Source organism: Schistocerca serialis, chromosome 5 (assembly GCF_023864345.2).
Source record: "Schistocerca serialis cubense isolate TAMUIC-IGC-003099 chromosome 5, iqSchSeri2.2, whole genome shotgun sequence".
NCBI classification, from domain to species: domain Eukaryota; kingdom Metazoa; phylum Arthropoda; class Insecta; order Orthoptera; family Acrididae; genus Schistocerca; species Schistocerca serialis.
In genome coordinates, this window is record NC_064642.1 from 27,159,397 (window position 1) to 27,172,329 (window position 12,933).

A 12,933-nucleotide genomic window follows, 5' to 3' on the forward strand; every position below is an offset into this window, starting at 1 on the left:
GTGCATCAGGGAATGTGTATGGGTCTGCAATGTAACTGTTAAATAATTTAGTTAGATGTGAATGTGTTCACGTGAACTTCTTTAGCCAGAAATTTGCTATTTTATCTTTTCCAGGGGCTTTCCAATTGTGCGTAGAATTAATTGCTTGGGTGACTTCATGTTGCAAAATTATCACTTCAGGCATTTGTGGTATCATCTTGTATTTGTCTGTTTCTGCTTGTATCCACCGTGCATGCCTGTTATGTTGTACTGGGTTTGACCATATGTAGCTCCAGAAGTGTTCCACATCTGTTATGTTCGGTGGGTTGTCTATTTCAATGTGTGTGTTATCTATTGTCTGATAAAATTTCTTTTGGTTTGTGTTGAATGTTTGGTTTTGTTTCCTTCTATTTTCACTTTTTTTGTATCTTCTAAGTCGTTTGGCAAATGCTTGTAATTTCTGCTTCTTTTCATCTAATTGCTCTATCGCTTCTTGTTGTGAGATTTTACCTAATCTTTTTCGTTTTTTGTCTGATATTTCATTTCTTATAAATTGTGTTAGCTGTCTGATGTCTTTTCTCAGTTTTTCTATTCTGATTTGTAGCCTGTGTTGCCATGCTGGTTTTGTGGGTTTCTTCTGTATGTTGGTTTGTTCTGATCTCTGCCTACCGTATATATTTAGTGTAGTGAGTGCTCCTATATAAACCAGTAGTTGTAACTTTTCCATAGTTGTATTTTCATTTATTTTGTTGTGTATGATAGTGTTGATAGTTGATGTTGTTGTTTCGACTTGTGGGTTATTTGGTGGTCTACGCAAGAATGGTCTAATGTCTGTATTTGTGTCTTTGTATTCTATATATGTTAGCTGAAATTTTTCTTCTATATCTAACATGTGTGTCACTTCATGTTCTATTTGTGCTTGTTCTGGTGGCTGTCTTAAGATTTCGTTTTCCTCTGATTGTTTAATTGATGCATGGTGTTCTTTGTTTGTTTGCTCTGGGATGTTTGAGTCCTTTACTGTATTTTCTTCTTCTTCTGATTGCACATTATTTTGTTCCAGTATTTGTTGTACTTGTTTGATGTTTTCTAATTCTGACTGGGGTATCCTGTTATTTTTGTTTATTACACGGATCTGATCAGCTAGTTGTTGTTCTGTTAAAAATTTTAATTCTGGGTATTTGGTAATAAATTTTGTGTATACTTGTGATCTGTATCCAGTTGTGTTGGTTCCTAAGTTTGTTGTTTGGTAATAACAGAACATGAGGTGTCGGTTAACTTCACCTGACCATCTCATCCTCTGTCTTTGTTTTCCTTCTAGAGTGGTTGCAGGAAGCATACCCTGCAAAACACCTCTATTTGGATTTAAATCATTTTCCGTGTGGCTAGCAGTGTCGTTATCATTGTGGACGGGCATAGGGTTCAAGCGTCGTCCCCGACCATGACAGCGCTTGTCCGAGGCTTCATTAGTTCTGTCCTGAACCAACTAATCACACTAAAAGGGGGGTTAGCCCTATTAGTGGTTTGTTCTTTTCGTCGCCTTTTACGACTGGCAGAACATACCGAAGGCCTATTCTTTTCCTGGGCCTCCACGAGGTTTATTATTATTATTATTATTATTGTTATTATTAATTTTTTTTTAATGAAGGAACATCCCACCCAACAATTCGCATGTAGTTCAGATGTATGTATAGCATAGGGAACTTTCCACTTGATCTGAAGTTTTGCTCTACGCAACACTGTACATAAGCAGAACTGTGAAATGCCTTAAAAACTACATACAACATAGTTGTTGCCAGGATCGCAGTGTTAGGAGACAAAGTGCCAGTAGCACACACTGCTCCAATTTGTAGTGACATACATCGATTCATAACTAAGAAGTCTAGGACTGACCAAACTTACACATAATGCTTGTAATGACTATTTGAAAGCCAATGCCTTTCCAGTATCATTCTATGTCAGTTATATAATTATATCTTTTTCAGCTCCACAAATATTGTTTCACTGAGTGTAAATAGTGAGGAGTTTGTAACTATGACAATGTAACTGTAGGTGGAAATTAACATTACAAATGTAGAAAATTTGAAGGAACCAATCAAATATGTCCAATAGTTGCTAAACCTTAATCCTGGGAACATCAAAGTGGGGCTATACTGTAGGCCAAACTGCTCCTTCCCCAACACTTTGAATATGCAACATATCAATAATAACAGAGCTTTTTTATTGTTTTCAACAAGATGTTTTAGTTTCCTGGTATTGGACAGAAGATCCCGTGTTAGGGCTTATATTCAAATGCTTTGTAAAACATTAACACAAATTATTTGTGAAACAATGGCTACAGGATTCTTATATCAGACTGAGAATAACTTCCATTATTGGAAGTACATTCATTTCTCTAAAAAAGTTTGATTTATCACATTCCTAATCAAAAGAATACCAAAGGCAAATACCCAACAAGAATAACACCTGTAAAAACTGACACCTGTCTCAAAAAAACGCAATACATAACATCCCAATTCCGGAATCCTAATGGCTAAATTACCTGGTGACAGCACTATTACTGTTCTTAATATAATCCTCCAAATAAATTAGCTATAAAAGTGGGGCAAAACAGTTTGCGCTTGCACATGCAAAAACATTCATGAACTTTTTGTAATTTATTACTTATGTCCACCCTGTTACTCAAATCTCATAACAGATCACTATGAGATTAGTCTACATACCTTTCATCTTTAACCCACTAACACCTCACATTGCCATATGGCAATGGTGCACATGATTCTACTAAATATTTGCCTATGTATTCAAAATTTCAAGCTAGAGTGGTGGGGAGCATTTCCTCCAATGCAAAAAAGAATGCAGAACTCAAGAAGATGGTCACTGCTGGTTTCCACCTATCTGTTGTTGTGCTATTATCAAAGTCACAAGACTGCTGACAGAGACTGCAAGAAACATGAGTGCACACTTTGAGTAAGTTTATTATTAAGCAGATAATTATTACTGGTTTTTTTCCCAAACTTATTATGTAGTGCTGTTACAGATACACTGCTGGGCATGATGATATAACATTTAGTGAAGTGGGTAAAAAATGATCAGCATACCTTAGTTTGAACATTGTTGTTGTCATATTGCAACACTAAGCATTTGCACTACCTATTTTACTTCTTGAGTTCCTTTCACAAGAATCTTTTAAGCCAGGCTTTTCGCTTGCTAAAGTCTTAGACATATTACTAGACGAGGATATGACTGGAGACATTTTCACGGAGCACACAGAAGTCAATACAGAAACAGTTGAGGATTCAGGAGATGAGAACAATTGTGGCTAAATATGTTATTTCCCATATAATTCACAATTTGGCAACTAACATTTTGTGTACCATTCACCAGTATTGAATATGTCATTACAGGCTCTTGATAATTTATCATCTCGGCCGTTAAGGGCTAATGCAGAAGTCAGACTTGCCAATAATACAAGAATGGTATTGATTATGACACTGCCACTTCATTAGCAGGATCTTCACCTTTGCCTGGTCCAGCTTTACGTTCTATTCTACCTTCAGCCAATGTTGGTACAATACAAACCCCTTCACTGTCAAAGACAGTGAAATGGAGCACTGAAAGAGAAGCAGATCCATCACAGTAGATAAACAAAGCAGATTTTAACACTTAATACTATACTTCAATTCCCGAAGCTGATTATTCTAAATATAAAAGTATGTCTGCTTTGAAGATTTTTGAAAGATTTATAGACAACGAGATAGCTTAGCATTTAGTTGATGAAACAAAATGTTATGCATTATTTGTTAACTGTGCAGATCCAAAATAACGTATGATGAGATTAAATGATTCATTGGGATTTTGTTTGTTAGTGGGTAAAATATACTGCCATCTAAAAAGACATTACTGGGATAGTAATGAAGACACTACTGGGATAGTAATAATGATATGAAGAACCAAGCTGTATGTAACCCATGAGGCAGGATAGATTTCTGCTGATTTTGCACTCTGCCAATAACATTAAAATTGACATTAATGACTTGGAAAATTTGTCCAGTTACGGAAATGGTAAAGAAGTGGTGCATAGATAATTTTGTACTTGATGAGCATTTGCCATATGACAAAAGCATAGTTAAATATTTTGGCCACTGTGGTTGAAACCAATTTATTAGGGCTAAACCAATATGATTTGGGTCCAAAACATGGAGCCTTGATGCTAAGAATCGCTAATCAGTCAATATCGAACTTTACCGGGGTAAAGGTCCAAAAGCACACACAGAATATGGAGAAGTATTTGCCAAGACAGTGAGCTCCTTACTGGCATTATTTGATGAAATTCCAACAGAGAAGAGGGAGTTGCATTATACATTTTTCTGGTTCTGCACTTTTCCCATTTTTAAAATTCTATACGAGAAAATAGAATTCCAAAAAACTAACCACTTCAAAGTAAAGACTATTCTTCCATGAAAAATCGTGGGTGCTACAAAACAATAACTGAGAGAAATGATGGATTGCTGTATGTCCATCCAATGGACAATGTGGTAGCCACAATAAGCTACTCCTCATATGGTATCCAACATGTTGGTACAGTTAAGAGATTTTCTCAGAAAACAAAGGGGGAGGTGGAAATCCTGAGGTCTCAAGTAATCGTAAAGTTTAACTTGTACATGGGAGGAATAGACCAAATGGTCCAATTTCTGGGATGCTACCAAACAGAAATTCATAGCAAGATATGGTATTGGCCCCTGACGACATGGATGCTCGAGGTAGCTATGCAGAACATATGGGTTCTGTATAATAAATCAGCCAGACCAAAAACTTGTCAACCATAACTCACAAGCTGGGAGAACACCTGCATCAAAGCCTTCAACAGACAAATGTATATCCTATTTCAAAAGGTTTGACTGGACTGATCATTTTATTCAACACACGGTAGAGAATAACAAGAAAAGGTGTGCTGGAAGTAACTGTACGTCGTTTGTAAGAACAATATGTTCAATATGCAAAGAAAGATCATGCACTGAGTGTTTCATTCTGTTTCATTCCCACTACAAGTATGATAAACTGTCCATCTAATAATTCACTGCTGTGTACATATGTGATTACCTTTGTTATATGACGCATGAAAGGCAAGGATGTGGGTGTAAATCTTGGTCTGGCACATGTTTAATTGGTTATACGAAGTGATTCAAAAAGAATACCACAACTTTAGGAATTTAAAACTCTGCAACGACAAAAGGCAGAGCTAAGCACTATCTGTCAGCGAATTAAGGGAGCTATAAAGTTTCATTTAGTTGTACATTTGTTCGCTTGAGGCGCTGTTGACTAGGCGTCAGCGTCAGTTGATGCTAAGATGGCGACCGCTCAACAGAAAGCTTTATGTGTTATTGAGTACGGCAGAAGTGAATCGACGACAGTTGTTCAGCGTGCATTTCGAACGAAGTATGGTGTTAAACCTCCTGATAGGTGGTGTATTAAACGTTGGTATTAACAGTTTACAGAGAATGGGTGTTTGTGCAAAGGGAAAAGTTCTGGACGGCCGAGAACGAGTGATGAAAATGTAGCACGCATCCAGCAAGCATTTGTTCGCAGCCCAGGAAAATCGACTCGCAGAGCTAGCAGAGAGCTGCAAATTCCACAATCAACTGTATGGAGAGTCCTACGAAAAAGGTTATCGTCTGAACGTCAACTACCCGAGGCGATGGATCGTCCGCCAGGCAGCCCGTGACAGAGCACTTCATCACTGGCCTCCAAGAAGCCCTGATCTCACCCCCTGCGATTTTTTCTTATAGGGGTATGTTAAGGATATGGTGTTTCGGCCACCTCTCCCAGCCACCATTGATGATTTGAAACGAGAAATAACAGCCGCTATCCAAACTGTTACGCCTGATATGCTACAGAGAGTGTGGAACGAGTTGGAGTATCGGGTTGATATTGCTCGTGTGTCTGGAGGGGGCCATATTGAACATCTCTGAACTTGTTTTTGAGTGAAAAAAAAAAACCTTTTTAAATACTCTTTGTAATGATGTATAACAGAAGGTTATATTATGTTTCTTTCATTAAATACACATTTTTAAAGTTGTGGTATTCTTTTTGAATCACCCTGTATAGTGTAACCATCAGCACCAAAATTATTTTTCTTTTCAATTTTTATGTGTTTTTTTATGTATTGTGTATTAAGGCTAATTGAATAAATTAAATGCTGCGCAAGAATAGTTATCAATTTTTTTATTTTTTTTTTATTTTCGAAATAAATGCCATTGTCCTGGCAACCCTAGGCACTTACAGAACTAATATTCTGTGTTCACATAGACACTCAATATAGGTACGGTATGGTCAAATTCAGATATATTATTAGTTCTATATCTATAGTATTTTATGAATGGTGCACTCTAAAGGATGAATTGTACAACTGAATATGATCATACCCTATCTACATCAAGTGCTTACGTCAATGCGGAATATTAGCTCCTGTAAGCACCTGGTGTTGCCATATGGCAACGGCACGTATTTTCAAAATTAAAAATTTCATATTTACTCTCATACAGAATTTCGTTTATTCAATTAGCCTGGAATATAATAAATTAAAAAACACACGAAAAAAAAATTTGACACTAATGGTTACACTCTGTAATTAAAGATGTGTGCCAGACCAAGATTTACATCCACATCCTTCCCTTTCATGGATAATGCACTTAGCAGCTGAGCTACCCATGTACGACTCAAAGTCCACCCCACCTATTCCAACAAATTGGACCTTTCTTTAACCCTCTTAACACTGCAGAAGTTCTGTTAACTTAGCTGGTGAGCACTTGTGGTAGAGAACATATTTTGAAGGACTGAAACAAACCCTATTCTGTGGCCCAGGCGGAGTTTCACAATACAACTGACACTTAGCAGTTGTGAAACTTATCAACATATTAAATATGTGTGTCAGACCAACACTAAAACCAAATAACTTCCATGTTTTAATCTCTCAGGGAGTTTCAGACCACCATACACTAGATTGAAGTTGTCATTCTGGACAACTTTTATCTTAATTAACACGTTTCTGGGCTCTTTTTGGGGCATTAACACACAAATGTAACAATAAAAGGTGTAGAATTTACTGAGTACAGATGATGTGTTACCATTCCATGGCCAAACACTTCACAGTAGCAACAGTCACAGTGCCTGGAATCTCTCTGAGTTGATGTTGTTGTAGAACTGGAGCGCTCTGAACATGTATCATCCTGGCTAGAAGAATCTTCCACATCCGGGACATCACCATCAGTATCTAGAAAAGACAAACAATATTTGTACTTATAAATATACACTGAACAATGGTTAAAAGAGGGGTGGGGAACACGAAGGGAAGGGTTTGATGACGTAGGAGGAGAGTGCGTGCACGTGGAAGAAGGGAAAGTACAATACATACACATGGTAGAACATAAATGCATTGCAATCCCTAAGGGACCACACTTAATAAAACAATGACAGGTGACTTTGCAATCCCAAGGTGATGGGAGTGATGATGTAGCAAAGCAAGCTGGGGCTCCTTTCCATTTTGTTTTGTTATTTGCATCACTAATGTTAGTGAGAGATGTGCCATAAGATAAAGCTGTAATTCTGTAATTCTGAGTATAAGACCAGTTCCAACTTTGCTAAATTACATTAGTCAGAATAAGTTCCTAATTAATTTGAACAATTTCAAGTAAGCAGTTATGCTAAAGTTCAGCTCAGCTCAATTAATTAACAGTAATTATTTCATATTCCAGTCAATCTGCTGACATGTAAATAGATGTAATTACTATATTACTGATAAAGTTAGGAAAATAGCTCACACAAATCCTTTAAGTATAAATGTAGCTAACTTCCAAAATATGGTAGGAACATCAGCACTTACTTAGTTTCTGGCATTGTTTATTTATGTATGGCATTGTTGATTTAGCTTTTTCTGCCGTTTCATCATTGAGAATGTTTATTTCAGTCAAAACTCTTCAGACCAAAACCAATTCTCTTACACGATTCAGTTAATTTGAGATGCAAAAATTCTAACCGTAAATTATCAAAATTACATTTTTTACAATGTGGAACTTTGGCAATCATTTTTACAAAGCTATACAAGCACTGGGCCTGAAGCCATTTTAGGTCAGTCTGTTCCGAGATTTTGAGTGTGGAACCCATGTCGGTCAAAACAGCAATAGTGTAATGGTGCAATGATGTATGCCATGAACAGGAAGACGAACAATGAAGAAGGAGATTTACTGCTGATTGACTTTTATATTAAAGTGTCACATGTATAGTTCATCTGATTGAGACTGTTGTAGGTTGGTTAGGTTATATTGCTCAGGGACTATTATCGTATAAATGGAAGGTGCAGTATGTGCATACCTGGTAGATGAGACTTAACTATGTAATTAAAATATGGACAGTCCATAATGGTGAGCGCAATGAGCTGCCCATAGGGGCAGACAGAACATGACAATCCCATTTGGGGCAGACAGGAATCAAGGCAACTGATGGCAGTGGGGATTTGGAAGGAGCTAGTGAAGGCAGCACTTAGGTATCCAATCACACAAGTAAGGCCCTTCCTTGGTTTGAGGAGTAGTAGTACACCCTCACCCCTTCATGAACGAAGTGTCCTACATTCCAATTTAGGTCAAATAGTTTGAGGGATGGTTTCTTTAGTTTTCACAGTGAGGTGCTGCATATTTGTGCAATTGATTTTGTCATGAGCAAGTGTTGTTTTCACAGCAAAATTTTCAGTCTGCAGAGGAGTGTGCATTGATATGAAACATCCCAGCGTATTAAAATGGTGTGCTGGACTGAGTATTGATCTCGGGATCTCTGGCTTTTGTGGGAAAGTGCTCTACTGACTGAGCTAACCCAAGCATGACTCCCAACCATCCTCACAGCTTTACTTCCACCAGCATCTCACCTCCTTTCCTCAAAGTTCGAGCCTCAGTCTGGCACACAGTTTTAATCTGCCACGAAGTTTCAACAAGTGTTGTGTTACCAGGTACAGACAAAATGAAATCCGTCTTTCAGATGGTAGACATATAATGCTAAACTCATCACAACTGAAAGTTCCAATGTCCCCACTCAGTGAGTCCTCTGGAATGACAGGAGATTATATCTTGGCTGAATACGGCACCCACCTGTGTGAAGTGTTTTGCTATTGTCTGGGCCATTTCCCTCTAGCTCATCTGGAGTCTGCCATTTCTCATTGTACCAGTTACTGGACACCTTCTCACAACACTCAGAAATCTCACTGATTGTATCCCATACTACAGTAGTTTTTGTGGAACAATTCATGGAGAGAAATTCACGTAACAATCTCTCTTTACTCTCTTTTGTAATTCGGCATCATTTAGTCCTCGGTATCAAACAGCCTATGAGGTATTTGGCAGCAGACTGGTATTGAACTGTCAAATCATGCAACAGCCTCTAACAGCAGAGTGACACTGTTCAATCTGCTAGTGAACAGACAGTCTTTGCAGAAGCATGCCCCGAAGAATTTGGATTGGTTGCATCAGTAACTTGGTGGACCATGTCTGGGAAGTGTTCATTAGGCAGTCTCAACACTCAAATACTGACTGTTGAATCTGCTATCAGTATCCAGGTCCACAAGTGGAATGAAAATCCACTGAACAGTCACAGTCAGGTATGGAAATTTTATTTACAGCCCAATATTAAAGAATGGCAGTGCTGAAGAGCATGTTGTATCTACATTCAAAAGACAACTATTCTCCCTGTGTGAAGCTCACAGTGCCATTACGCTCGGGACTTGTGGAGATTTTAATGCACTTAGAATACTTTCACCGAGAAATGGGCAGGGGGGGGCTGTACAATTAGGTTGTTGACAGCCTGAATGTCAAACTTTAATTTGAGAAAGGCGTAGGGGGCATAAAGTATGGTTACTCTACACAGCACTTCTGCTGCTGCAGCAATTGCTTGTAAGCCTCAGTTCTTCCGTATGATCCCTTTCACTATTCACATCAACTGCACTATGGGAGTCACTTAATGGATGCAATGGCTCTTTCTATGCCTTTCCCTTTGCATTAATGAAAGGTGCATGCGGCAAAAAGTAGTTTAGCTTTGAGCTAGATAATTCTGTCTGATCTAGTTCAATGTCCAAAACTGGCGAGTTTTGGACCCATTTTTCTTAGTTTTTAACTTCTTCCATAATTCTTTGTCTGCAGAGATGGTGGTGCCAGTACAGCCATAATTCAGTGACCTTAGAACTTTTGTCCCCCGAACACCAGTGTTTTGTCACTTATTTTTCTTCTTCTTTGTCTTAGTGGGTTGGGCAGTGGCTATTTTTGTAGTCTTAATGGCACATGAACTTACGAGTTGAGTCGTGAATATTGTTGATGTTTATACGTCTTCCTGGTGTCGGCACAGAATATGCACCTTCTAATCTTCATTCAGTTTTACTGATTAACACTCAGCAATCATTGATCTAGATTTTGAAGTTGACACACATTTATTTATCCTCACATTGTCTGCCGTTTGCATCCAGATGCAGCAAGGCCCAAAATTTCTGGTGTTATAGCACGACAATGAAACTTGCATGTAAGGTATGTTATCATGGCAAATGAAACCAGCCTTGATACGCTCTAGTATCGTAAACAAATTTAACTTGAAAATGAAGGACGAGTTGTCCGTAGAACATTTCCTCCTTTCATAATTTTGGCACAACTGTCAGTTCTCTACTTTTTTTCATTATTTCTGCAGTTCATATACTTCTAAATGCATTAAGGTACAGAATGATACCACACCAGCCAGCTACGCAGTTTAGTTGCTACAAAACACTCATAACACTTTCAATTCAGTATGGCAGTTGTCTGAGATGATGCTGACATCTCTCACATAAATGTTCTGTAGTAAAAGCATGTGACTGGATTTTGAAGAAAACTTGTTCCAGAGTGTTTTGAATGTAAATCTTAAGGGTTTTTCAAATTTTTAAATCAATATATTTCAAAATCTTTGGATTGGTCATACTGGGCATGACAAGTACAGTGAATCTTAAGGGTTTTTCATATTTTTAAACCGATATATTTCAAAATTTTTGGATCGGTCATACTGGGCCTGACAATGCTGTGTTATGCTCTTGGCCACCTACATCCCATACATTTCTTTTGTGGGGTTACATTAAAGATCTTGTGTTTGTGCCTCCTTTAATGAAAAAAATTCCATAACTCAAAATGGACAATTCTAATGTGTTCAATAGATGATTCCACATATGTTTCATATGATGTGATACGAATTATCACTTGTGACCAATAGCAGTTACATAGAACACCTATAAAGTATGTTTTTAAAAAACAGCATGCTCTTTCAGGGCATTATGTGAGTACTCACCAATGGTCCATCATATTCACTGAGAATGTTTGCGAAAGGATTAGGTGGTGTTTTGATTCCATAAACTGCTAGGGAAAGAAACACAGACGGCAACAGTCCCACAAATCTGGCTGAGACTAATAAAACTGCGGTGAATCAAATGTCCCGGAGATTCTCTGCAAAATGATTGCTTCACCTCAAAACAGCCATCCACTCCTCCACTTTCTAGCAGATGTGGATGTTGATTATTTTAGTGAGATTTTGTCACTCCTTGTGAAATAGGCAATTAAGCCAAGATCCCAATCTATGGAACAACAGTCTTTTTTCCTGTTTGAGCTTCTACGGAAAGAAGGGAACACAAAGACTGGAGAAAGAATAACACAGCCTACAGACAAGAGAGGTCAAGAGGGGGGAAACGTTTACTTGTTTCTCAGTCAGCACAAGTGCCCGTAGATCTCCTTGTCTCTTACTGATCAGCAGCTATGGTATAAATAACACATGGAAGTAACAAGCACTCATGAAAGTGGATTATATGGACATTCATGTTTAAACATGACTCTTTACATTATTTATTTCTCAACTGACTCACATAACACATTTCGAAAGAGCCAGTACTGATAGATCGCTGAAGTTGCCAGCAAGCAAAAATAGAGGACAGTCAACACAAAATGTTCCGATTAGTGTAGTCTTATTTCCATAAACGCACTTACTACCACTGTTCAAGCATTCAGGTGTGTCTTCACTTGCTTCTACAGAAAATAAATTTTTACGAAGCATTCTCACACTGAAAATGAAGATGTGAAAACTACACAAAGCAAGAAGACAAGTACTTAAGTGCTTATTTGAGGAAATAGAAAGAACAATATTCTTGTTTAAAGCCTACAGCCTACACCATTAGCCAAGGTAACTGTGTCCTATGTAAGTGTGACTTCAGCATCACTCTCAGGGGTAATACAGACTGCAGCCAACAATCTAGTAACGAAAGAGAAGTGAAGGTCTCCTCCAATTTACTCAAATCTTTTGGTAATGTCACCAATGACCAAAATGCTCATGTGACCTAGCAATAGTTTCATACTGTTAAACATAGTATCAGCAACAGAAGTACAAATTACGGAAATAAAGTATCAAAGAACTTTTCTGTTACTCTATTTTGGTGAAGATGACAATGTCCTGTAGCTGAACTAAGGCAGAAGCAACTGCAAAAAAAGTTTTTTGCTCCAAGAAGAGTTTGATACTTGATATCTCCTATAGTGCTACCAATGCCTCCAATCACAAAAACATAAAGATGTTCATTCTGGTTGTAATGTATCTTTATCTTGAAAAGGGAATAAGAACTAGGCTTCTGGGTATCACTGAACAACCTGATAAGACAGGTAATGCTGTTCACAGTCTGATCACTGAATTTACATAATTTAGATACAAAAGACAGAACTGAACATTGTGCAGATATTGCAAATGTAAATTACAGTTGCTGGCATGACTCAAAGATACAGGTTGTTGTACCTTAGGTGCAACCACAATGGAAGGGTATCTGTTGAGAGGCCAGACAAATGTGTGGTTGAGAGAGAGAGAGAGAGAGAGAGAGAGAGAGAGAGAGAGAGAGAGAGAGAGAGAGGGAGGGAGGGAGGGCAGGTG

At 38.0% G+C, this 12,933-nt stretch overlaps 1 protein-coding gene across 3 annotated transcripts in view; it reads right to left on the reverse strand.

Moving 5' to 3' along the window:
* Positions 1-12,933, reverse strand: part of LOC126480694 (protein FAM193A-like) — a 227,483-nt gene that overhangs the window by 104,869 nt on the left and 109,681 nt on the right. For all 3 annotated transcript variants that reach the window (XM_050103933.1, XM_050103932.1, XM_050103934.1), the window contains exon 14: positions 7,104-7,249. In XM_050103933.1, the coding sequence (XP_049959890.1) occupies positions 7,104-7,249 (146 nt within the window). The remainder of the gene's footprint in view (positions 1-7,103; positions 7,250-12,933) is intronic.